The 27964-nt window shown below is 36.8% G+C and overlaps 1 protein-coding gene across 1 annotated transcript in view; it reads right to left on the bottom strand.

Moving 5' to 3' along the window:
* Window positions 1-16060: 16060 nt before the first annotated feature.
* The window catches only part of LOC124163430 (LHFPL tetraspan subfamily member 6 protein-like), a 237804-nt gene continuing 225900 nt past the window's right edge, over window positions 16061-27964 (bottom strand). Inside the window, exon 7 of the mRNA XM_046540341.1 lies at window positions 16061-19320. Coding sequence (XP_046396297.1) covers window positions 19202-19320 — 119 coding nt within the window. The 3' untranslated portion in view covers window positions 16061-19201. The remainder of the gene's footprint in view (window positions 19321-27964) is intronic.

The raw sequence follows: 27964 nt of genomic DNA, 5'->3' as shown, positions 1-27964 counted from the left end.
TTCTTATTTATATTCATCATTTCGGAGGGAGAAAGTCATAACGAAGTTTTTACACAAGAACAGACACTTATCCGTTGTTCCACAAAAACACATTGTTTCAATAATTCAAAATATTTAATGGGCATGCATTGAATTATAATTTTCATTAGTTTGACGGTGGTAGATACATTTAAATTTTATCTTCGATTCCTTTCCTTTAATAACATCCCACAATACACCCTTGCCTATACCCTCATTCTTTTGACTAACCCCCAATAATTCATAAACAATTTCAGTCGCATACTTTAGCACACAATTGTAAATCTTTCCTCTAGATTATGATGATTAGATCTTATCTCTAATATCATGAGATGATTTTTCACATCCAATTAAAATTTCACAGATTTGTTACCTACGAAACTCACTAGAAGGGCAAGGGTAAACCTACTTGAGATTGTTGAGGGGTACGTCCTGCAGGGAGTTTGTTCCTTCCAGTTCCCTTTCCACGGATCACCTTCCCATCTAGGGTCTCCAGATTGTTCGACGAGTAACAAAAGATGGCCAACCAAACTGGATCAGAAACTTCTCCCTCCCTCCATCCCATCATCCGACTCTCTGCGAACATATCCTCAGCCTCGACAAACTAACCTTTCACCTTCACTTGAGTGAAAACCAGAATAGACGCCACTTAAGATACCTAAAACTCACTCGGAGACGTATTTCAACCCTTACCCCTCAAAGGACTGAGTGAACAGCCTCAATTAAGAGCCGGTGATTCGAGGGTCGGATGATGAGGCCGAGGTCACGAAACTGCGACTTAATGAAGAAATACGATAGGCTCACAATTGCAGCCCTCCTCAATCATATAATCAACTTACCAAGTGACCTATCAGGGATTTTTAGCCGCGTCTAAAAGGTAGCAGTTCTCAATTTACAGATGAGTCCACTTTTGATTACGAAGATTAATTACTCATGGTCACAATATACCAAAATGGAAGTAGATTAGAAAGGATAACCAGCAAATTAAAATATTGTTTAATTATGTTTTCATATCAGGTCGAATGTCGATGAGTTAAATCACGAGGTCACAAAGTTAGAGGCTTAATTAAGAAATACGATAATATCACAACTGCAGCCCTCCTCGATCAAATAATCAGCCTCCCGAATTTTATCAGCCTTCCGGGAATTTTAAGGTGACTATATAGGACACCAATTCTCAATTAACATTTGGCGCGCATATTTCCCATGATGACGAAGAATTATTAGGAACTGGCAGTTATGATACACCGAAATGAAAGTTGATTAGAAAGGAAAGCAAGAAAATAAATACGCTGTTTATATATTTTTTCCATCCCAGGTTGATTGTCGAAGTGTTCAATATGTGGCATTCATTGCAAGAAGATGGAAAAGCCGTAGCGATTTTTCCCACTTATTTGTCAAGTCAATCGGATTCAACGATAACGCGTCATTCTCAACAGCTGTCATTAGATATGTCATATGTCAGAGACAGCTCTTGGGAATAATGTGTAAATATTGAAACCGGTTGAGTTAATAAATAAGTGTGGTCAAATCGTACGACAGTTCTATTTAATCATGTTTTTATGTATAAAAAACACACTTACATTAACTAACTTGTTCCCAGTGATCAAGTTTGTTGATGCCACTTCAGCTGAGCTCCAAACGTTTATTCAAGCAACTTAAGCAAGCAAATTAAAAGTTCTGCTAAATTTTCCATGAGAAAACAGTTAACGGTAAACGGAATCGAAATGAATTCCTTAGAGGCACTAAAAGCTTAAGCCAGACGTTAAAATTGATTACATAAATCGCATTCCTATGCTATGAAAACCCAATTACCTTTCCATTCGAAAGACACCTTAATTTCCTTACCGGGGAAATGTTTTTCAACTTCTAATCCTCATTCACAAGAACGAATAGTAGAAAGGTGTAAAAAAGTATTTTTTAAAAGTAGGTAGATAGAAATACAAAGCTCAGAAGGCGGATATAGAAACCCGATGTTGCCGCAATAATTCTATAAATTTTATTCTACTTAAACCAAAGAAGCCATTTTAGTAGGCTGTTGGCTCAAGTGGAATTTAACTGATTATAAGCGCATTGCGCACACAACCGTACATACCTAGATATCACAAAGCACAACAAAGGCGATTTATTGGCGTAATAGATTAAGTCAAAACTAAATCGGCAAATCGAAGCCAACTTTAATTTAATTCAAACTTAAAAGTGAGTGCAACACCATAAAAAAAACTTCAGAAGACCAGCTGTGGAACACTGAGAGAAAGCTGTAGCATTAGATACATGGCGAGGAGATGTTCCGGGCTAACGCCGCGGCGCGCCTTATCGCTCCTCTGTAACATGCCGCTGGTTTTTGGGGTAGTAATTAAAAATAATCAATGAATTTCCGAGGAACAAGGCTGAAAAGTAATGGATAGAATTATTGCACATCATCCTCACTACTATGATGCGCCATAAACCACAGCATCAGTCATTGAAAGGTAATGCCATTGAAACCAAATGTCAAAGAATGATAATGATGAAATCAAAGCTTATTGCTGTGGTCAATATTTTATACCACTGATACAGGCAAATCCATTAATGCAGGAAAATCATTTAACAACCAGCTCGCATTTCATTTAGACTAATTGACTTATTTCCATTGCAGAAGTCCGTCGGTGGGAAAAGAAATCCCCTCAGGATTCATAATGAATTTAAATAAAAAGAGGATCTCGTATTTAACCTTTGATGACTAAAATTTGGCCATGTATGACACGAGAACCCAATAATAACCGCCTTAATTTTACGTATCTAAGCCCTGACTCGGACACTAAATATCTTCTATAGAAATTCAATGTACCAATTAAATCACCATAGCAGATTACGTTATTAAATATTAAGCCATAAGGTTTAAAGAAGGCTAAAACGCCAAATTAACACGAACAGACAGGCGGCTATTTCTAAACCATTTCAAGTTGGAAATATGCAGTTTCGATTTTCCAGCTTTGACCAACAGATCTACCAAACAGATAACATTATCGGAAGTATTTTTAACTACTGGTATAGAAGTATCGCGAACAATGGGAAAAATCCTATGACGATCACCGGCGAAATACTAATGATTTAGCATTTTTCATTTAATGCAGATCATTTTCAAAACAAAACTTGGCCACGTAAAAATATCAGTGAGAGACTAAGTCAAAAAATTATCAAACCAAGATGGCAGAACTTTGACCATGTAGATTATTTGGAGACAGCGCCTCCAGATAATTACAGCTTCCTTGGGTTCAGCGCCTTCCGCTTATTGTGCGTAGTGTGATGGGGTAGGAAGGCGCCAATCCTGTGCACTAAAGCTTATTTTTTGTGTGGTTCTAAACCTTCTACCTCCATCCAACATTGGAGTGATTTAATTGTGACTTATCCGTAAGTCTGCCAGAACAACTGAGTACTATCCTGCTTGAACAACTGAGAATGCATATCAGCGACACGGAGAACATAATATTAGAGCCGCACTATATTTCCAGGAGCGACAGAAGCGATAAATTAAGAGCGATGTTTTGCCGAACGGATAGATATGGGAATTCGTATTTCCCCCGAAACATAAAGGATTTCAATAAATGCTATTCGTAATTTTCTTAGACCATTTACTTTCTATTTGTAAGCGGCTGGTGTCTTTACACCCTCTGCCACACGCCTTTCACGCGGCTTGCGGGGTATTAACCCATTAGTGCATAAAGTTATTTTTGTCAAATATTCATTCCAAAAGTAATTATTCCGGTTAATAAGGTTCATTTTAAGTTATTTCTGCAATTTTTAAATTTTTAAAATCAATAGTTTAAATAATACAGCTCTTCCGATACATCGGACGGTCACTTTTCAGTGTTGACTACAGATTCTAAATAGAACGGAAAAACTTGATAATATATAAAATAAAAAGATCAACCTTTAGCAGAAAAATGAGATAAAATTTATCAGCATACTGAGCAAAATACTACCGTAAAAAATAATATGCTTACCCCGTGCGGGTGACTGAACATTATTTTAATACCATGTCTCACATAAATGCTTCTCAAGTCGATAAATTCAGGGAATCGACTAAAATATTAACAGGGTGATGAAGACAACATCCATTTGAACTTAATATAGTATCAAAATATAGCGCAAGTCAATTAGAGCCCAGAAAAAAATTAAATACGTGCGTCCTATATATCGGACGCTGTGCACTAATGGGTTAAGTAGATGTAGATGAAGTGTTCCAGAAGTCAGAGGCGTGGAAAACTGTGTCTTAGGTGATTCCCGCGACTATCGTATTATTCCAATAAAAGAACTCCAACAAAAGAAAAGAGAATGGGTTTCGAGTTACATTTCAAAGATGCTTCAGCCCCTTTATCTTCAAGCACCAAGCAGAGAGGAGAGGGAAGCTAGATGAAACGGACTTAGGAGATATTTTTTACGAAGCTTTGAGATTGTGTCATAGAGAGTGGAGGAGAGAAAGAAACACGGGAGCATTTTTCGAATCAGTGAAAAAAATTTAAAGTCGTTTTACGCGGTGAGTGATCTTTCGAATGATCATTCGCATTAAATTCAGCCGCCGTGACTGCTTTACACGGTGAATGATTTCGGCGAATTTTCTAAAACAAATTTTTTAGAATTACTAATTTGCGGGTGATCCTCAACATCCCTATGTACCTTGTCCGAAATAGTGCATCGTTTGTGATTTGTTTTTAACACACCGCTGAAATTAAAAATATCAAATCGTCTAATTTTTTTATTATTTTTAAGCAAAATATTCTACCCATGAAGACGAAGGCAGACTTAGCCGTTAAAACGTTGGGAGCAATTACCCAAAACCATACTCGTAGGGAAACCCGAGAAATTTTACTTCAAACCATACACCGGGAAAAATTAAAATTCTACAACTGAAACCCTGTTGGAGAGACCTGCTCGTCAGAAAATTGCGGAATTAAACACGAGGAATTGTGGAAATAAACACAAAAGTGTTTGTTACGCGACGATTATGACCACCTAATTTTCAGATTCCCAAGACTATGCCAAATCACAGCTATAAAATCAGCGCCAGTGTCATCAATAAGACTAGTTTAGACCATTTTAACTCCCTTCATCACCGTATCACGATTGGTAATATTGTATTTCGGTACATTACGATGAGTTAAGCAAGGCTATTGTTTGAATCCACTGAATTAGCCGTTGCATTTATGAAAATGATGAAAAAGACCTATGGAGATCCCTTACAGTGAGAACTGTTATGCGTCGGTACCACATGACTTTTAACCATTAACTATTTCAAATTTGAAAACTTTATTTAATGCATTGAAGGACCAACCGCTTCGAATGATTGAACATTTATTTCTTACTGCCGATGGGTATCCAGCCAGGGATTGAAATAAAACTAAATAAAAAATTAAACAGACATATGCATCGCAGCTAAATTAACTTAACTTTGAAAAACTTAATTAACTTAATAAAAACTTGGGAACTAAAATGTTAATCACTCTTAAAATAACAAAAAAATTCGGATCACGGTCAGAGTAATTTTTTTAAACCTGCTTTTTTTCGGGTCGGCTGTTGACATTTAAAAATTTTATTTTGAAAGCAGCTGACCGCGAAGGGACGTCGCGGAGAAAAGCGGGCTAGGCTTCACACTGGGCGTTGGAAGGCTCGCAGTAGGAAAATAACATGCATGGCACCGACTGCCGTAAACCGGGAGATGCAGGATCACGGACGGAGGAATGTGGGTCGCCCGCGAAGCAGTCCATCGGTAAGCCGCTTGCCCGGCGTGGTCAAATGTTGATACCCTCTTTCAATTCATTCATTTCCACATACTCGTTGCGAGGTATAGTCGTTAATTGGACGCCTAACTCCAACTAGACCGTTTATTATTTACGGTATTCCTTAAATATGATAAAAATTTCTTGGCGCTAATGATCCAACGAGGGCATTAAGCAGGCCAAGAATTAAATCGTGTTAAAATATTTCTTGGAATGTAGGTCAACGTATGATATGCAATAAAGTTATAGCCAACTTTTTTTGTTTATTTTAAACCATCATCAGGAATTCAATCATATAAATAATTATTATAGTTTAATGATAATAATACAAAACTGAATGTAGAAATGGTACTTGCAGGTGCACTGACTATTCACTACGAAGATAATCTATTGGTGAGTAATATAGGTCATGGGATATTAAATTGAAATATGAAAAGGCTTACTAGGTCAATTTTTTTCACATGATCCCGAATAGAATATTACATTTGGGCAACAACGCGGCAAGACTTTTATCTGAAAGGAAAATACGCTTTCTTTTCTATGCGATAATTTATTGCAATTTGCGATAAATATGAAAGGTTGTACCCCAGAATAGTACTACATATTTGTGTTTCCCATGCGTGATGCGAAATAAGTATATTAAGTAGTTAGTAAAACTTAAACTGTTACTTTTACAGCCGGAACTTTCAAAAAATTTTAATTTTTAATAACACTAACGTCGTATTTTCCATGCTAAAATATAGTCTTGACAGAGAAGGATGGAAACAACAGTGACTTCTGCCTTGGGGCTGGTGACCAGATGAAGTTGCTCAACTAACATAACAAAAGTACATGCGCAAAATGTCCTGTGCCGCAATGTAATGTAATGAGGGTCGATTTAATTTTCGCTCCTGACAATGATTTTGCGGTGAGGGCCCCATTTCAGGGATCCACGGCGGAGCGTGCCTTTGGGCAAGAGCTGGCGGCAGGGCTGGGCAACGGGCGGGCCGGGCGCCCGGGGTCTAAATAGTTTCTTCCAATAGGGTAGTTTCCTTCATCAAAGAAAACGAAAGGCATTGATTGCGATTCGTTACCCACCATTAGTGTATTCATAATAAACAAATTATTTGGTTTTAGAAATACCGGTTTAGACGAATGGCAAGGGTAAATTTTATCCTCATTTGAAAAAGGCCAGATTGGCGCCCATGCGATGCCACTCCACGTAACGTCACAGGGACCTAGTTTCTATACGAGTAGATAGGAGTTTTACATTGTCTGAGGTTACCAATGCATGCATGAGGCACAGAGCTCAGGGAAACATGTCTTAATAATCACCTATTAAAACTGCCTAAGGTCGGAAAGTTTTCTTCGTTTGATAATCCTTATTTAAGCCAAGCGCTACCAGCTAGCATGGTACTCTGCTACCTGCTAGCATCCTGCGTCGTATCAGCGCTAAGAGCCTCGCCCCAAGGTCACCTCATTTGCGGCAGCGGGAACCAGAACGACGTCACACGGCGTTTTCCCGGCATTCATACTTCCCGTCGCGTTTTCGCGCGCTTGAAAATTTTCACTTTTCATTTAATCGCGATATATAGATATCATCATTTAAAAATCTAAAAGCGTGAAATACCTACTCCAGGAGTAATAATCTTTCGATTTAGGCAATAAAATAATAATAGGAAACCACCCTATTAATATGCTAAGTCCAACGTGCTGATTGACCGCTGTGCAACAAACAGGTAACACTTCTAACGATATTACAAGTGATGTAGTTTCGAAGATTTTCGCAGCGTTGATCAGATGATCTCTGCATTCTCTTCGGGTTTTCACCGCGTCCGTTGGCTTTTGGGGTAAAACAGTTTCGCTGACATTGCAATCAGCGTCTTCAGGTCGAAGGCGAAGAAAAATTATCCGAGTTACTTCACCTTCGATCTGAAGGCGATCTGACCGCGATGTCAGCGAAACTGTTGTCGCTAAAAGCCAATGGACGCGGTAAAAATCCGAAGAGAATGCAGAGATCGACAATACAAGCAGTACATAAGGTGATTGGTCTCATAAAAAGTGCATTTTACCATGGTAAACCAGATCAGAAAAAATAGAAACCTTTGTGATCATTCTCATGCGATGAGCGCAAGAGATTAATGGGATGGATAGGGTTATAACGGAGAGTTAAACAAAAATAGGAGAAGAAAAGGAACTGTGGATCGACATACGTCAGAGATCTAGTGGGTAGGTCATGCCACTAGACAGAGATAACGTAGAAAGTAATCGGGTTACACTCTTCAGCAGGGTTACACTCCATCAGGCATAAGTTGAATCCTTACCTTTTCGACAGTGACAACAAATACTGTTTCAAGTATATATTATATTCAATCATCAACCAATGGACAATCGAAATAACAAATCAATCCGCAAGTCCTTTTCTGAATTAATGACATTCCATGCTTAAAATTGAATCTCAAGAGTCAATTAACTATGAAACAGGAATCTTTAACTCTAGTTAGCACTTCAACCATCAGTCCTTTCGACGTAATGTTCATATTTTTTCCTAGAACTATCGGAAGCTAGTATTTTTAAACAGCAATTATGACACACTGACAAATGCCCTTTCATTGCCTGCATGATATTGGGCACACAACTCAAACAAAATTATCAATTACATCACAAAATCAAGCAGAATTAGTCAAGAGAGTTATACAAAAACAAAATTGAGTAAATGGTAAATACACAAAACTTTGATAAAAATATTTTCCATCAGTGTAACATATTCGATAACATAAATTTTGAGCAATTTCGATGTAATGATGCATTGCTAGCACATGCACAATAAAATAATCCTTCGAATTACAATTACTGTCCAAATGCAATCGCTTTACTTCCGGTGTAGGAAATGGTAAATGGAAATAGTTCGACACGGAATATAAAAAAGTAAAGCCTTTCGCATGATGACAATCTAGACAAACAATCCAGGTGAAGAAGAAATTCTCTTGGAAAAGTCACGCGAGTCAATCTGGGTAGGCAAATCTCAACACGATAGACCCCAAATGTCTCATAAGAAATTCAGCGAATAAATACTACCAAACTTGGCAAATAGCAATGGAATACGGAACTGTTAATTAACGAGTTAAAAGTGCAACAAAGTATGCTTGAAAGACGAACAGCAGCAATAAATGCACTCGTGAACACTTAACTCTTAACAGCAGCAATAAAAGCACTCGTCAACATAAACTCTGGATGAACAATGCAATCCAACATATAATCTCGTGTTGGGTACCGTGTGTAACAAGAGATATTACTTTCACCAAGATTAAAAATATTTCTAAGGCCGTAATTAAATAGAGAACCGGCAAAAATGACGGAAGAACACATTTCTTCAACTAAATATCGTTGATTGGCAAATGGATTGGCTGGAAATCGGATTGACTGAAAAAAGTCGCAAATAATCATAAGGATCCATGAGGCATCTTGGGAATAATGCACTTTTAAACATGGCTGCTTACTATGCAGTAATTATTGGAGGTTACAATTGAAATTGGGAGATTTGCGGCATTACTTGAAATTACATTTTTATGAGTATTGAAATACGTAACTCAAACACGCAAATCGTCGTTGAGCACTTATTTTCCAAAAAAGAAAGCTACTACTACGATTCAAATTGGCGTCACGATTAAAACAAAATGCACTATCCTCCCACGATGTCCTCGATTGTAATTATGAACAACACGAACGCCAGTGCACTGCGAGACACCAAACATAAAAACAAAGATACTTACCATTATTGAATCTACAGATGTTGAAGCAGATGCGTCAGGTCTTTCATCTGCTCCATTTTAACGTAACTTCAACAACGGCAGCATGACGCCAATTCCGTCAGAAGGACACCGAAGAATTAAGATTCCTAAATCAAAAACAAGTCATAGGCATAGACACAGAGCACGATGCGGAGATGATTCTAGTCGTACACGTATTTAAAGTTTTAGACCAGATACAGTGAAATACACCAGAATACTTACAGATCCAAGGAAATTCAACAGGGCAAACAACAGCTGAAGTCTTCTCACCGACTGATTGACCCAAAGACACACAGACAGTTGCAATGAACTCTGGGATTGATATGGCCGTCAATACCCTACGGCCAATTAGGGTGCCTCAAGCAGGCATTCAAAAAAATGAGCCAATAGAAATCAAACGTGGGCAGCCATCATTAAAGATGCTCGCCAAGCGAAGGAGTAACGGACACCTCCCCTGCCCCATCCCACTCTTGAGACCGTCTCAGGCAGCGAGAAAATAGGAGGGGGAAGGGAGGTAAACACGTGGGGTCCCTCAAGCGCTTTACAGAGCTAAGCGATGTGCGTTTGCCCGAAATCGGAAATTGGCAGACTAAATCCTGAATGGCTATTTTCAGATACAGACTTGAAACAAGGCGCAAGGTAATTGCCCCGTACACGCTTTTTCTTCGTGTAGCGAAGTGGGCGAAACTCCCGGCATGAAACCTCCACCAATACATAAATGTAAAGGAACTATTATTTATATGATAATCAAAGAAAAACTATACGAAAATTGAAAGTTAACATGGTCAAGTTCGGTTCAAGAAAACAAGAAAGGACTTTTTCTAAAATTTAATTTGGTACCACGCGATTCAAAGGCAAGGCCAACATCATGTAAACAAGTTGTATGTAATTCAAAGGGTAGAGGGTAGCTGTTATTTACCCGCAGTCAATGGTCAAATTCTCTGAATTTATTGTTTTTGGCGAAAAAAAATCATAAAACAAGTTTTGGCATTGTGAATGGTCTAATTCGAGGGACTACTTGCGTATTAATACTTAACCTAAAATGGAATTCACACGCCAGCCGCTTAGTTCTGGATACGCTTGTCACACCTACGATATATTTCAAATACAAAGACGTATCATAAAAAACAGAATCCATTGCCTCTATTCAAACAAAATAATTTTGACCTCGACAAATTGTTGAGAGCAGGAGGTAATTGCTGGATATTGTGAGGACAAACCGTATCAGACCCTTTGCCAATCCATTCTCTACCCCCTACTTAATATAAAATCCCTCTCAACAACATATCCCTGGCCGTACATGCTTTTCATAGTAAATTGTGCTTACAAATAGATGCTTCACCATAGAAGGAATGTGAGATTGGTCGAGCCCGTCACAAGGTGAAGAGTGATGTTTTCCGGGGAGCTAAATTCCTAGACTACCAGCGGGATTTTTTTCATCGCTATCCCTTCGTGCGGAGGGACCTCCGCGCCCCCCCCTCCCCCTGTGCATTCTCAATACGCAAACTAACACCTCACGGTGGGACAACCGCTGAAAACATGAAAAGCCGGGAGTGTTCACACATTTCTCAAAAAGAAACCGGCATTTGTAGAGCCGCGTTGCTCTTATTAAGGCCGTTTGACACGGTACACGGAATTGCGCAATCTGACGTACGTGCGAAGGCGCAATCAAAATTGCGTAGTGTAAAGCGGTGAATTGCTAGAACATGTGCGAGAATGCGTGGATGCGAGACGGCACAATAGCCCCTGCTCTAATTTCGTTCATGCATTCGCGCAATTACACGCCATTTTAGAAATTAATGTAGCTCTAACCTGCGCAATTCCGTGCCCCGTGTAAAACGGCAATTAGATTAGACAGTCAGGAGAGGGAGAAGCGCTTTGAAATGCGAAAACCGCTCGCTTAAAACAGTTCCTTGGGATACGTCACTCTCTTTAAAGACGAGGAAATAGCTTACATCCTTTTTATGGAATAATTTTCAGGTTTGAAACAAAAAAAATCTCCAATTAAATGCTCGATACCTTATAATTATTGAAAAATCCTATTTCATCCACACCTGAAACGGCACCAATACACATTTACTTAAAAAAATTAATGAAAGTCATAAAATATTCCACTGAGAATTATTTTGAGCAGACATTAAGACGACTTATAAAATGATTTAATACAAGATAGATTAGGTAATATGACTTTGGATCCGGGTGCCAATGCTTCAACTTAGTGGGAATCCTACTCCAATAAAACATACTGCCACATTTAAAAACGAGCGAAATAGAAATTGCGGACCAAATGAAATAAAATTTCTAAACAAAATAAGCTTTAGGACACCATATTTGAAATCAGTCAAGTCAATCAATCAGACCTTTCGTGGAACACTTCATACCTGGGTGTTGGTGATTTCAATCATGGAATTTCAAACTGTGCAACCCGAGTCCATTTTCAAGAGGAATAAGATCGTCTATTTTTTCCTCTTGTATCTATCACAAGCGTCATGTAGAAGTGAATTGGAAAGGGTAGGAGCATGGTTAGATCAAGAGCATGGAAATGGATTCCTAAGAATTTACCTCATTTAAGAAGCAGAAAATCGTACATACTTAACATTAACACTTTTAGGAATAGCCTCGCATGTGTGATTGTCATGGTTGCAAAAAATATCACTCAAAAATACATAATTTTTGGCATGAAGCGATCCAATGCTCATATTGAATTTTTCCTCATCAGTGGAAAGAGATTCTGCAAGGTAAATACGTTCTTAACCCTAGAACGACGGACTGGGTCCAATGGACCCAGTTGGTAGTTTTGAAAGTTTATAATTATGTCAAAAATGCACGAAACAGATTTTGACGCCGTGAGTTTTCCTAAATGTATGTCCTCTAAAACATAGCAAGAAATAACGAAAATGGGCTCATTACATTTTATAGTATACTACAAAGTTACATAGTGGACGGACTGGGTCCATTGGACCCAGTCGACTATTTTCAATGCTATGGGTAATTCATTTCAACTTATCAGCAATTTTCTTATTTACTTTGTAGTTTTGGGAGATTCAATGCTTATGTAGTTATAAACAAAGTCGTAGGCGATACTTATAACCAATTAGTGGGCAATTTTTATGGATTTGCTTGAAGCCTTTCATATGCTCTTACAATGTCACATTTAGAGTGATACGCTCACAAACATGTATCCACATCGTTTCGTAATGGGTAGTTTTTGCAAATTACTCTGGTTTGACGCATAGACAGTGTAAATTATCTACATTCAGTCCCATAATCTGTCAGATTTATATGAGAGACTGCTCTAGCATCTAGCATCTGAGGTGCTTTCGTGGTGGTCAGTCAGAAGTTACGCTCGCAAGCTGGAGTGGTCTTGCTGCCTGCCGACATTTGCTTTTATTCCAACTATCTAACTGAAGACATTGAAGAATTTTAATTCCATAATTACATTTTGATACCGTACATGGTAAGTAAAAACCTCTACGGATTATATAAAAGATGATAATCTTTCATTCAAATGTACTATTTCAGTATCTACCACATTTACGAAATCGTTTACTCTTCAGATGGATTAGTTAGATGAAGAATGATTTTCATCTACTATGATATACAGCAATTTCATTATTCCTATCTTTACAGGATGCTTAGTGGTACCAAATTTTGTGTTATGTGGTATTGATGTGACTGAATTCATAGAGTGACTATTGATACACTGTGTAGTTGAGGAGCTAAGAAATCGGCGTCGCCCTTTGGATATTACAGTCAAAATAACTATCAAGATATTTTTGAGGTAATAATAAAAAGCATTGTTTATAATTATTGTAAAAATTAGCTATTCTAGTGAAATGATTGAGCTCTTAGAATTGCTTGATGATATCAGAAACATAATATGAGACAGTGCTTCGCTAATTTTTTCCTCAATTCACAACAAAGGAGTAGCACAAACAATGTTATATTCCATTCATATCTAAGTAAAGTGTGGAAGAAAAAATTGATAAATTTCATTGTCACTTTATTCACAGGCTTGCTTATAGTGACACACATTTAGATTGCATTCATCTAAAGATTGTAGAAGGACATGTTAGGCATCTAATCATACAGCGCTAACAGGAAGAGGGTAGTGGTGACTCCGGTGGAGGTGAAGCCTAAAATGTTGAAAAAGAATGGAGAGGAACTGAACCTTGGGCGATTTTTTCTTCATCTTGCTGAGAAGATGATAGAAATACGAAAATGGGGAATTCCTATCGGGATAATTTTTTTATTTCATGCAATCTGAAAGAGGTGTGATAAACAAAACCTCATGCCACTAAAAAGGGTAGAATGCGAAGGCGAAATATTTTGCGTCATATCCTGTGTGCCGTGCGGAATTTTTATTCTGTCTTCTGCTCTTTAGCTAATTTTGCGTCCAAAAATCTTTGATGTTGTTAGAATATAGACCACCAAAGACGCACAGTTTTTCAAGCTTTGTAGAATGAAGAAAATGACTCTGAAATAAATAAGACTCTGGGACTGCTAGTATTATCATTTTTACAAGTGAAAAATGAAAATGTTTCACAACTTTGGAGTAAACTAAACGGGTGACCAATATTCAACAGTATTATAGAGTCAAAATAATACTGCAGGTTATTCGATTTGATAATGCGACAGGAATGAGGAAAAGCAGAGGCGAAGATAAGTTGCAAACTATTAGAGAGATATTTGATGGGCGAAATGAATATTTGAAATATGCATCCGTGCCAAGGTTCTGCATGACAATTGACGCACAGTTATTGATGTTCCCTGGGCGCTGTACCTTTAGAGAGTTTGTTTCATCAAAACCAGGAAAGTATGGAATTAAAAATCCAAGTATACACAGGCAGAGACTCTAATAAAAGTCAAGAGGTCAATCAAGGGAAAATATTAGTTACAGGCATGGTTGTGGGACTAATCAGCCAGAAACATAATATGTGAAAGTAGACCGCCTACTATTCAAAGGTTTAGCGATTGTAGAGATCATGAGGTAAAATAAACGAGGGATTCCACCCGAGCTCACGTCTGTAAATGCCACACAGCCTACAGGGTTTCCTAACAAAGTAGTATCTCATGAATCTCATGGAATCCAAAATAAAACCAAACATAGGAAGAATTTACATCGTGAAATAGAAAATGTGACACAGTCCTTGACAACCTTAGCAACCTAGGAGAATAAGTGACGTAAGTGAAACTACAATAAAGATAGAAATACATGAGTATCCCCATCACGATGTGCCTAAAAAATATGCCAAGAGCATTCAGAAATTTTATGCAATCAGTGCTTGTAGTAGCATAACACTTTTTAATAACATTTGTAAATGCATCATACTTTTGTTTCATTTAATTTGTTCCATGACTTATTTATCATTGACAAATAATCCATGTTGTAATTTGTGTAAATGTAATTGTGCTAATGAACTTACATGAAAATGGTAAAAGTGGAGTGATATTTCTGGTAGAAGGAATAATATTATGCTTCGCTGCAGTAATGTCTTCCAACAAAATAACTAAATAATAATAAAGAGGTGGAGAAATATGTTGGGGAAGTAAATAAGATGGAAACCATCACCAAACTTAGCCTAAATTCATCATAAACTAGTAATATTGTGGAAAAAATGTTTGAGGGTCCATTGGACCCAGTCAGGCCACTACGCGATAATTTTTTTTCAGTCTTCCTAGGGTTAAGATATCGGTGGATTATTATTTTACACAACAAAAACTATTTTATATTTATCAATGATAAGGTCTTAGTTTTAACTGCACAGGAATTCTTCAATGTCTGGTAAACAAATAAATGTATTGTATTACGTTAATGAACACAACGAATTAGTGTAAGGTATGGCGTTACTTAGTGGAACTTTTTTATGATAAAAATACTTTCTTATATTCCACACTTTATTTCAAATGGTACAAAATATATTTAGGTATTTCCTCAGTTTTTTTAAACCTTTTAAGAACCCTCCTCCCCTTTCCTTTGTCGTTTCGCCTATGCAAGCCATTCCAAGGCCTTTCAGCCCCCCCCCATTCATTCGAAAACAGCCTTACCCGTCATTAATGTTCCTCCCAACACCTTTTTTTCATATCCCCCCTCCACCCACGAATACCTATTTAAGTGCAAGCCACCCACTGAATTGTACCTGACGATATCATGATATGCAGAATACCGGGTCATACCATTTGAAATTAACAAATGAAAATGGAAAAAATGAAAGGAAGAAAACGATGAATAAAACAAGGTGGTGATGAAATTTCTTTTAAACCTTTTTAAAAAAACCGCCCATATAATAATCATAATAATAATAATAAAAACCATTTGAAATAAAGTTTTGGAATATAAAAAAGTATTTTTATTTTTAACAGAATATTTAGTCACGATTTAAAAGAAACAACCACACTCTTGGGACGGAATTGAGGTAACCTTAGGATATAACGATTAGCCAAATTTATATTAACAATACAATTGTGAGGGACCAAAGGTACGACAAGAAAAATCAATGAAAGGCCTTGAGGTGACAGATGGGTATCTCATATTATTAATAAAATTTTATTTCGATACGTCAAGTTAACAAATAATTTACTCATAAAGAAAAACTTTTTCATAGAACTGACAATGTAACGTGTGTATTAAACATGGTTTTTCATAATTTCACACACCTATTTTATTGTCATTACCAAAATAATCATATAATATTCATTTTACTTCGCTTACAAATACATTACAAAAACAAAGGGTATAGAGATACATTTGAAATAATCGCTCTCATTAGAAGAACTTCATTTCTTGAGAAATAATTACAAGAAGTGTTCAAGGGGTACAAGCTCTTGACAAATAATGGGGAAAAATATTTCACAATATCGCACCTCAGGAGCTATATGTACACAAATTCTCGAATTGCTGGCAGCCTATAGTATTCAAAATTTATCACAATGCGTGTAAAAATAACATGCACATATCGCTGAGTGGAACATATAAATTTTACCGCTCACCGCGTGGTAATTTCAGCATTTATTTAGGTATCCATAACAGTCTTACAAGGAATACAAAGTTCTATTTAAACGATATGTTGAGTTAGAGAGCTTTCTCAGTAAAAGCAATTCACTAAAAAAAGACACAAAATGGAAAATACACACTCTCTCCATGGAAGATTCAAAAACCATCATTAAAAATACTGCCTTCTTGTTGTCATAGCAACGGAAGACAAACAACTATCACCTTCTTCCAACATAGTATTGTTGCATATAATTATAATAATTTGGAAGATATTTAACAATCCTAACCCGTAAATAATATAAAAGTTTAAATAGAACAATAAGGCTGCAAGTAATATTTATGACTATAACAACTAATATGATCCGTAAACTATGCAACTAAATAAAAATACTACGTAGTAAAAATACATTAAAAATACGGTCTAAAATAGTGTTTACAACAGAGTGAGTTTAACGTCGCTAACTCAGGGACAACCTCACTGGAATTCATAATGGATAAAAATAATTTTAAAAAATCACCTCGAATTTTTTTATCAACGCAGTTGTTCAGGATAGTCTTAGAGTTTTTTTACGTCTTCACTTTTCTAATAACGTAATAATCGTTAACAATAGAGTTGCTCACTTTCAACAGTTCATTAACTTAGTCAGAGTTATAATGAACTGTTAAGTGCAGTATACACACCCGTGGTTCATAGGGGAAATAAATAAAATAACAAAAATGACGGATCAAAATTATTTTTACATAATTTCCAGATTAAAGGTGTGAGTTATTGTAACAATAAAGCCGCATAAAAATTCCCGTAGAAAGAAATTAAAAGGTTATTTCAAGAATTATTAATGCAACGACGACATTCAATACTGCATTATTAAATTGAAGTAAAAGCAGCTGAATAAAAAAATAGCGTAGTTAACTCATTATTTGAAGTCACCAATACACAGGAAATCTCACGTGTTAAGTCGAGTTATAGCTAAAAAGAAAGACCAAATCTGGCATGATAAAATGAGTGACTTCTTAATTTGAAGGAACTAAACTCACGGTAATATTGATGAAATATTTCCGGTATTCAGGGTTTTGAACATTTTGTGAACAAAGATATTATTTTGAAGACATCTGAAATGATGAGTCAAAGAATGTGAAAAAAAATAGTTTAAGCAGGGCATAATTTTGCAAGCATTAATTCTGAGCAGGGTCTGAACTTCAGGATCACCTTGTCATTCAGCCCCCTGTAATTACAACGATCTTTCCCGAATATTGCCATTTTGGTATCAAAGGAAGTAAATCACAAAGAAAGAAACGAAAGAAAGGGGGCGAATAACTATCCTATTATAAGAACTATAATTTCTTTTCCCTTACTAAATTCATCCGTTGAGCAAAGTATAATTCAACCTAGACCACAGGGTGAATACTACACTTAAGAGGTGGCTGTATCATCGTACACACACGGAAGACGTAGCCACGGGTTACGAAAACCCGCATTCCACGTAACAATAGGGCAGGATAGGAGAGTAACAGAGGACCTGAATGATTATTTACGAAAAATAACATCAAACCAGACACTCAAGTCCCGGTCCCACTTATTTCCCATTTTCTTCAATCACCAGCTTCGAGCTTCTTGAATGTCAACACCCACTTCAAAGACGTGTAACACCACAATATTCGCTCATTCTTCACAAATTACTCTTCAAAATATATGTTATACGTTTTCTAGTTCACTGAGGATGTCTCTCCTCTTATTTATGTACACGTGCAATTTTACGCCGGCAGATTGTGTCTTCATTCGCAAATGGTTTTAAGTCTGGTGCACCTTACTAACACAGACACAGCAGTCTTCTTTTGTAGAATCGGTTGAAAGACCAGAGTTATTGGGATGGTAACCGTAATAAAATAGATCAATGACGGCCTTTACGATGAAAAACAAGACCTTTTCCTGTCGATATTTCGAATACGAAACTTGCCTTTTCGAAATATAGGGTTTTGTACCGACTTTTCTCGAAATTAAAATAGTTTTAGCTGGATAAAAATAAAAATTAGGCAATGACAATGTTAAGTAACATTTAATTACCTGCTTTGCGACAAAAAAGAGAAGAGAGCACCACGTTTTAAGGGTAGGTACTTTAAAAAAGGAATATTTAGCAAATTTAAAAACAATTAAAGAGCTGATATGTGATGACATTAATAGAAATTTTAAATTCCGGCCTCACAAGAAAAAGAAGGCTACTGAATAGTCCGAGCTTGCTCAAATGCAGTAAATCACATTAAAATCATGGAAGATAAGAATTTATCAAGGCCTTCACAAGATTTATCATCTTGAGGGCGTAGATGATAGGCTCAAGAGTAAAACTGAGATAACGAGAGCAAAAATATACATCATTTTCATTGATGATACAATTACAAATATGTATGCACATTTCTTTCTTTTCTGAAGAAGCGCTTCGAAGGTAAAAAGAGTCCAAACGGTAAACATGCGCATTCGACTGCGCACGCTTCCGTTATGGGTGGCATTGAGCATATCATTACCTGATTGGCCGTCGTTTACTTTAGCTAACAAGTGAATCGCGCGAACGTTTTACGAACATCACCCCCTACAGGTCACCATCCCCACTGCTACAAAATGTATTATTAATCTACACACTGCTCGCAATCATGCCGGCGCTGTATACTCAGATGCGGAATGAGCCAGGCTTGACCCGCGATGCTCGGAAGGACAGCGAGAAGCATAGGACGAGGAGCCCAGCCCCGCTGACCATCAGGTATGCTGACCACGAGAGGCGGCAGGTACCTGTGGAAGAAAAAAATGGCCACTCAATCAGGTAACAGATAAAATTAATAAGCATATCAAATGAGGGGTCGAGAATCCAAGAGGTACAAGGGATTTTTTTAAACCTTTTTAGCCAGATTTTTTTCTGCACAATGATGAAAATTATTACTTTTGCAAGTTAACCTTTATTACGATTTTATGGACACTTTGCGAAAAAAATTGGATAGTTTTTGCGAATTAAATTTTATGATCTATATCCATAAATGTAGACAATTATGCACATTGGGAGGTAAAAAATTCTCTAAAAGCCATGCCCATTTTAATGGACACTGACTGAATAGGCTAAACAGAGTAGGGTACACAAATTAGAGAAAGAAAACAAACGAAATCATGTAGATATTCAGAAGTGCATTTGATTTCCACAAGATGTCAGCACAGAGCAGAATTTCGTAACTCTTTTTTTGTATATTTCTTTCATCAATTTCTGTACCTAACTCTGTTTTGAAAAAAATTACTTATACCCTTGGCTTCTCAACCCCCCAAATATAGTAGAGTCCGGTGAATTGGGCCTCCAAATTTACGGAGCAGCCGCTTATTATGGACCAACCTTCAAGAACAGTACCAATTTGAAATATATCATTCTTCTATCTACATTGTACACAGTTATATTCGTTAATCAACAGTTCAAATATGACAAATTTTGTGTTCCTTTACTTTAATTTCCGATCTTGACAATTATTTAAAGAGAAGATTTTGGTTACAGGAGTCCGAAGGCTTCACCTGAGATATGAACTGTGCATCCTTCCATCATAGTCAATCTACAGTTGCGTCGGAGTAATACAAGGCATTGCTTATATATTGCAGCATTAGAAAAAATATTTTCTTAAAATCAAAATGTAAACCTGCTCAAATTGGTATTTTTCAATTAATTACATGTGTAACTTGGTGCAAAATTTTGTATAAATCTGAGATATTCAGGTTGAAAATGGCTTTCACTTATTTCGTTGAGTCTGTGAAAAAAGACCGAATGACCAGAGGTGAAAAAAATCAATAAGTTTGATGAGAAAAAAAATGGTCAAATAATGTCTTTTTCTTACACCCCCATCCGTTGGAAGACATCCATTTCATGTTAAATCATATATATTTTTACATACATTACAATAAGGCATAATAATAGAAGCAAGGAAAAGTCATAAAAGGGAAATAAGACAATGCATGCCAATGAAACCTGAAATGTAGTATAAAATTTCAGAATAAGAATCGTAAAATAAACTTAATTTCTATTATACGATGAAATCATAAGCCTAAAGTTATCCTTAATTGATCCAAAAGATAAATAAGGATTACTTGGTCCTTTAGTGGGAAGCAAACCGCTTTAAAACAAAAAAAATCCATAGTTGATCGATTAAATGCTCGGTATGAGTTTCGGACCTCAATTTATAAATCTGAAAAAATAACGTAAAAGTCGGTTGGTTAATCGTGAATGATTAGTGTGAGATGAAAACAAAATAAAAAAATCTATCTAAATATTCCCTAGGGGAAAGGAACTTTATTAACGGAATAATATCCCTGGGGAGAGAGCAAATTCACTCTCTGCAGGGGGTTTTTAATGGAGCCGTACGTCACCGGTCATCCTCCCTTTTCTTCCTCGCTGGGAATGCTGGAGCCAGGGAGATATGGAGATATATTAACTCGGTAGGGGAGGGGGGCAAAAGATATTATCTCCTACTCCGCTAAGCCGCGAAATTTGACGCCGCTGGAGAGATGACTCTGGTCTTCATGGCTGAACACGATTACTGGCGAGCTCAGTGGAAAAATACTTAAACACAAAAAAGCCATCACCACGTGCGCAATGTTTGATAATTTTAGATACATTTATCCACGAGTATTACAGGAGTGGATCCTCAAGTGGCCTCTAAATATGTTGACACCCACCGCGAATTTAAATTGGTTTACAAAAGTCGCCGCTCGTGTCGCTGACGGACGAATTTATCCGAGTTTCACGCGAAATTAAGGTATAATTAGGAGTATTAACCTAATTTTACACACATGATGATGTTATACATCAACATATTTACTTTTCAATGCTATTCCTAGGAATGACAAACATTATACTGCAAAATATTGGACAAAAGTGGATCGTTTTGCACTCATCAACGCGCAGCGGACATTTTTGAATGCCGATAAAAATGCGACCGAAGTGGCAACAGAAATCAGTCTTCAATGAGAATGGGCCTTATTTATGGAGTCCACTAGCAAACGTCCTTGGTGTTAAGGATTACGTTCTGTTACCAGTGGTATTCCTTGTAACTGCGTAGGTAGTCTATAGTTTGCAATTATTATAAAAACGTGAAATCTTAAATGGAGGTTACGAAAGCCAGCGAGTAAGGAAAAAGATAACTTAAAATATTAAAAAAAACATTCATTTATGGACCTCTTATTATGAGATTCAATTTCAAAAACGTTTAATTCTTATTACCATTCAGTGCCTACCATAATTTTATATGGATTACCCTTTCATCAAGGAACGTTAACTAATAGCAAATCGGTATTAATTTTTCGAGGGATATTATTAACAACTCGCATTCGTTGTAACCATTAGTGAACCATTATCAGTAGATTAGATTTATTTGAAGAATACATAGCAGTATTTCGTGGTTCAGCATGCTATTTCGGATAACAAGCAGGTCAAAAAAACATTATATTTACATACCAGCATTGCATCAAACTTGAATGTAATTACAGTAGGAAATACCTTTGACGATGATAACGATTATGATAACTTAAACAGATTTTCAAGGTATAATACGAAATATTTCAAAAAAGTTAATATTGGTTCCTATTGACGTATACCACTGACGCTTAATTACATTTTTGTCCAAAGCTTGGAAAAATAATAACGAAGTGAAATAAACACAAATATCTACAAGTAAAAATACAGTAATATAAGAAATATACCTTAAGTCTCCGTAGATTAAAATAACATCCATACCAAACACACCCCTCCACATACTTTTCGTCTATCATCAAAAAATAAACGGAGTTGAAATAACTCGATAATATCTAATAATTTACTCCTAGATTTCAACATAGAAAAAATCCAAGATTTATTTTCAGTCGACAAATTTTCCACGATATACCATCATATCAACAGTACCTTGATAGGCGTACATCTTAATTGCATCATCTGCCCGCTGTCAATACAAATCTTTTTGTAAAATTGCAAATATCCATCCCCACTTTCAATACAGATTCGAAGTTGCAGTGATTATATCCTATCATGCACAGGAACGATGACTAACCTTTCCATATAATTAAATCATAATAGTACGACTCTTTGCAAAAAAGAGATATATACAAGCAGATAACGAATGAGGAAAGGAACTAGTGAGGATGAAATAAGAAGTTTCTTCCCAATAAGAGCTACTGTTCAGCGTTAAGCCGGTTTGGGCGTTATTGGGGCGCAATTTAGTGGTTATGTGGTTTACTTTCTCCTCAACAAAACATTTACAGGAATTCTTATCGCAGTAAAAAAACAATCGTTAATTATACGGAAGGAAAAATATATTTTTTTCATATTAATGCGGAAGTTACAGGAAAGTTGGCAAATTTGACCCATAAAAAGCTAGTGCAAAAGGATAACATAGCCGCAATCGGATACAGAAATTAGGAATAAGAATAATCATTATTTTTTGTGTGTTACTGTTGCTCAAATCATCAAATTTATGATAGATAAATAACTTTAAAGAGCAAGCGGACCCCTCTGACGAATTCAACCCTTTTATAATGGCAACAATAATTAGGGGTGTTTACTGCTTCCTCAGCATCTTTTCCAGGGATTGAAATACAAATAATAGTTTCCCTCGTGTTTTGAACTTTAATATCTCAAAGTGCTACCTTTATCGGATAAAAACGGTAGATTTGCGTAAAGTACAAACACATAACAAACATTTTTATTATACAGAAGAAATGGAAAGGCCCGTCCTACCAATAAAAGACGCATACGTAGGGCTTAAATCCTCCAACGCGAAAGAAATAAGCCGCTTTTTTCGGTGTTACCATGGAGAGGATACATTCCTATGAAATTCCGGGTCCCACCGGCTATTACTTTTCCAAACACCCTCAAGCCCAAGCCTCTTTAAAAGTTATGCGATAATAAACTACGGAGCCACGTATACGAGTCGAAAAGATATAAACCCCTTACCATACCACATAACAGCAAGCAGCGGAACCTCGAGGGAATCAATTGGAAATAAAAACTCCCAGATGCCCCTCTCTAGTATTTCACGCTCTCTTGAATCCTAAAACCCTTTTTCCACCTTGTGACTCCTCCCATGAACCCTTATCCCTCCTTCGTAAGTTCTCTACAGACTACTAGCTATTATTGAGAGGGATCCATCGCAAAATAAAAATGGCTATGTTTACGTGAAAAGGTATTTTAAATATGCTCTTGATATTTAGCTATGCAAATCGAACAGTGCAAACTCGGTGATCCGATGCATATGCAGCCGTGGCATAACTGAAGTATTTAAAATGCCGGATTATTGGAAACGTACACGGAACAAACCAAATGCACAAAAAACTCTTCAAGTTAATTTTGCAATTAAATACATTTACTGACGCCAACCCTACTTACTGCTTAGGGTGTATGTCAAGGTATATTCGTGTATAGTAATAAAAAAAACTTTCCACGCATAGAAAAGTCTTTCATTTAAAACTGACGAAATTATATTAGGCGAAGTGTAGTCCCCAGCCCTGAACGCCGGATAATTGGGTGTGTCGGAGTACAGCAAGGCCAAATTACCGAGATTATACTTTACATGCGAGTAAAATAATTGGATTTAATAAAATCAGGAAATTTCTGCATTTTCTACGCAAGCCTGCTCGTTGAAAAAATACGGATAATAGGTAGAACACGAACTCTGTGACGATGAACAGGGGTGATGTTCTTGAAAATTAAAAATTGATATAAAATGGTAACCAAGGTGCTTCGCCATGCAAAAGATTGTTGTTGTAATACAGTTAGGTGAAGAAAAATTGCGCCATAATACAGCCCAAGTGCTGGAAAGAATACAAATTGAATCTGAACAGAATATTAATTAATCAATATTTACGAGAAGTTAGGTAGATGTATTTTTTAAACTTACTAGCCTTAATGAATCCGCAACCTACACTGGCCCCATAGCCAATTATACATAATATATTAATGGGGGCTCAACTTTAACAAAAGCGAGTGCAGACGAAAAGGTCTTCAATAAGACTAAACACTAAATACAAAAAGACTAAAAACAAAATACATTAAACGAAGTTTCAGTGGTGCCTCAGCCATCGTTCAAAGAAAGTAAATATATTTTTATACATAATTTCAGTTGAAAGAATATCAAATGTATTCCTAGAAATTAAACAGCGTAATCCCTTTTTCAGTATGCCGTCGTCAAATGTGGAAGGGTTGGGTTGTTGACCTAATATTACTGCCCATAAGTGTACGGTAGGAGGCGAAGAAAGAGATACAATTTTGTCCTTTAAATGGCAAAGTGGACCCTTCCGGTGGTAAGTGGACTTTTAATAAATTCCAAACTCCCACTGAAATTGCAAGAGCGTGCATTATTTCAGATAAAAGCCATTATGAGGGCAACCGAAAAAAGTTGACGCGTTGATACGAATATTTTCCTTAAATAAAGGAGTATTTCACAATTGATTGATAGCTATTCCCTCGATAACATGCATAAAAGAGCTGGAAACGGCCAACTTAAATATTCTTCTGACGCATTTGAAAGTTTTGGCTTAAGATTATAAATAGCAAAGGCTAACGATGATATGCCTACATTCTGTCATTTTCCAAATTTCAGAGAACCGAGTTTGAAGATTCTGAAGATCTAAATAAGCTTACAACTTAGTTATAGATGAAATATCGAGAAAGGAATACTACTACTAATTAAACAATCTTTCTACTCATCAGCAGAAAGCTTATTTAATTTTACCTAAGAGAATTAAAGTTAAATTGTTTTCTCAGTGTTGGTAACGTTTCTGCATTAATATTGAAAGGAGATCCCATTTCAATCACTGCGCGGCGGAAGGTTTAACTTTGGGGGCGTGAAACTTATTTGTCTTCTCCATAAACACAACATCATTAAATATTAGTAAGGCTTGTGCTATCTTTTATGGAATGAAAAAGTTACAAATTAAATGTCCAAAAGTTATATAGTACTTTCGGAAATGAAGATGAACGACGAAGTGCTGGGCATGGCGGATGAGAGGAGAGAATTCCCACAAGAGCCACGGAGGAGAGAAAGGGTTTGGATGGTCCTAGGACCGATTGGGAGGAATGCTAAAATCAGCCTTAGATGGAAGAATGTTAGGCATCTGGGGGAGGAGGAGGAAGAAAAGAAGATTTATCAATAAAATGAAAGGGATTAGGTCACCGAGTCATATTTTCCTTGTTTTTTTCTTTTTTCTTTGTAATTATACTTATTGAGCATTGTTGTCGAGGTTCTTTCCTGAATGTAGTGCTATTGTAAAATATCTAATGGGCTTGAAAGTCCCTCGGTAATACATGAATCGAAATTGAATTGAATATAATGATATGAAATGTAAGTGTAAAATCGTTTCAGGCTTGATTTTGTGGAATATTTCTATGTCCATGGTAAAAACACAAATGGTAATTACCTAACTCTTTAATTTAACACCTCCCTACCTTGACCTTGGTATAAATACCGAGAGAGTGTTGGTTGGATTACCTCGAAAATGACACAAAGTGTCGAAACCATGGTCGGTCGTTAAGTGTTAAATAAATAGTGTGATAATGACCATTTGTATTTTTATCGTGAAATGTAAGCGTATATTTGGGGAGGGGTTACCGGCTAGAATAACTCGCTAAATGTAAATCGCGTTGAGTATTAGGTCTTGTAGCCGTATTTTTGCTCGTTTTTCCCTTCTTTCTTCCCACTTGCGCTCATTTAGCCTTGTGGTCGTGGTTTTTTATACCTCTTGGTTTCCTGAATTGTAGTGCTCTTGTAGAATGTCTCATGGGCCAAAAACGCATACCTCCGAAGGGTGTATTACGGAACGAGGGAAGCGAGAAATATAGAACGCACCCAGAGGGAGGATTTCATGCACATTGCGATGATGCTCTCGCAAGGATCCCGGTGGAAACACGGCAAGGAATCAGGAACGGTGTCTGCGAACCGATGGGACGGCAAGCGCAGCCCTTCTCCCGAAGGGAAGCCGTTCATACGAGGGCGGTGAGGCGAAATAATGCGATGGAGTGAGAGAAAAAGAGAGAGGCTTTTCCTCAGAGGATGTCTGCTACCATAGGGATGCTTCGACGGATCGAACCCCCTATCGCCGTGTACAGCTGAGAGGATATAGTCGTGTCTCCTACATTGGAAATATTTCAACGCCCCATCAAAATTCGTCATCGACTGCCATTAAAAAAATTTACTAAATTCTGTTTTCTCACGCTATTCAAGAAATGCAATTTACTTTTAGGGAAATACTTTACACTGCATTTTATCTTCAGAATTGCACATGAATTCACCCGAATTTTTTTCTTCTTATTTATTCGATTAAGCACCCACAGGCACGTGAGTGCCTAAGATAAACAGTTCGAATAATAGGAATAGCATGAAGAATAGCCATATCGTTTAGGGTATTCGCAGAGGTTTCCAACGATATTGGAGAGAATGTAAGCACATTTGTATTCGGATACAAAGGTTAAAATGTAAGTACTACAATTAAATTACAGCACAGTAGGCCACAACGATAAAAGGACAATATTCCGACGTAAGTTAATTTTAAACTGCATCGAAAACAAGAAAGAACTTTTCAAGTCATTCGTAACCGAGAGATGTCATCGACATTAAGACTGATTATTTACATACTATGACATATTTGTAATTAACTTTGCTACATTAAGTGATGTTTCACAAAATTATATTCGATAGAAAGAAGGTAGTACTAATGAACTTGCTAAAACTATTCTCACTATCTCTACGTAGACTATCATTTCATTGCAATCAAAACAGATGGGGAACAAACAAATGAGCATTGATGTTACCAGAGCCACTGCAAATAGAGGGTCTCAATACCAAATTAATTGTCAATCTTTACATAATTTCCCACCGTTACTAAAGCACGGTATACTGATTATTCAATCCACGAAAAACTCCCCTTTGATGCAATGATTATCGGTCCCATTGCAGCATGGAATATATTTAGATGCATGGAAGAGCATCAACGCTCAAAAAAGAGTCCATTGCATAATCACGCCTGGCGTTCATTATTTTTCAGGGGGTGATATCATCAAATGCTTTGTCCACCAAAACTATCGAGTTCCAGGTATCTATACTGCTAAAAAGTCCAGTTTATTCACCATAATTCATTCGCTCACTTACCAACACTATCAACATCAAAGGTTCAATAGGCCGCAACGGGTGCGCCGATAAATCAACTCATGCACACTGGTTAAAGCGCAAAAAAATTTTATCCTCCAAAATGATACGCGTTAATTTCAATTAGGCCATGTTAGCGGTGACGAAGTACAAATAGTACGACGAAAGAAAAAAATGAACCGGACGGAACGGACCTCTATACAAATAATAGAGGACCTTTGGCTCTACACTCAAATACACAGTAACATACGTTGCCTGGATCCCTAGGAAATACA

The sequence above is a fragment of the Ischnura elegans genome, chromosome 8 (genome assembly GCF_921293095.1).
Source record: "Ischnura elegans chromosome 8, ioIscEleg1.1, whole genome shotgun sequence".
Taxonomy (NCBI): domain Eukaryota; kingdom Metazoa; phylum Arthropoda; class Insecta; order Odonata; family Coenagrionidae; genus Ischnura; species Ischnura elegans.
The sequence above is the reverse complement of the archived record's forward strand: the minus strand, read 5'-3'. Positions and strand labels throughout refer to the sequence as shown.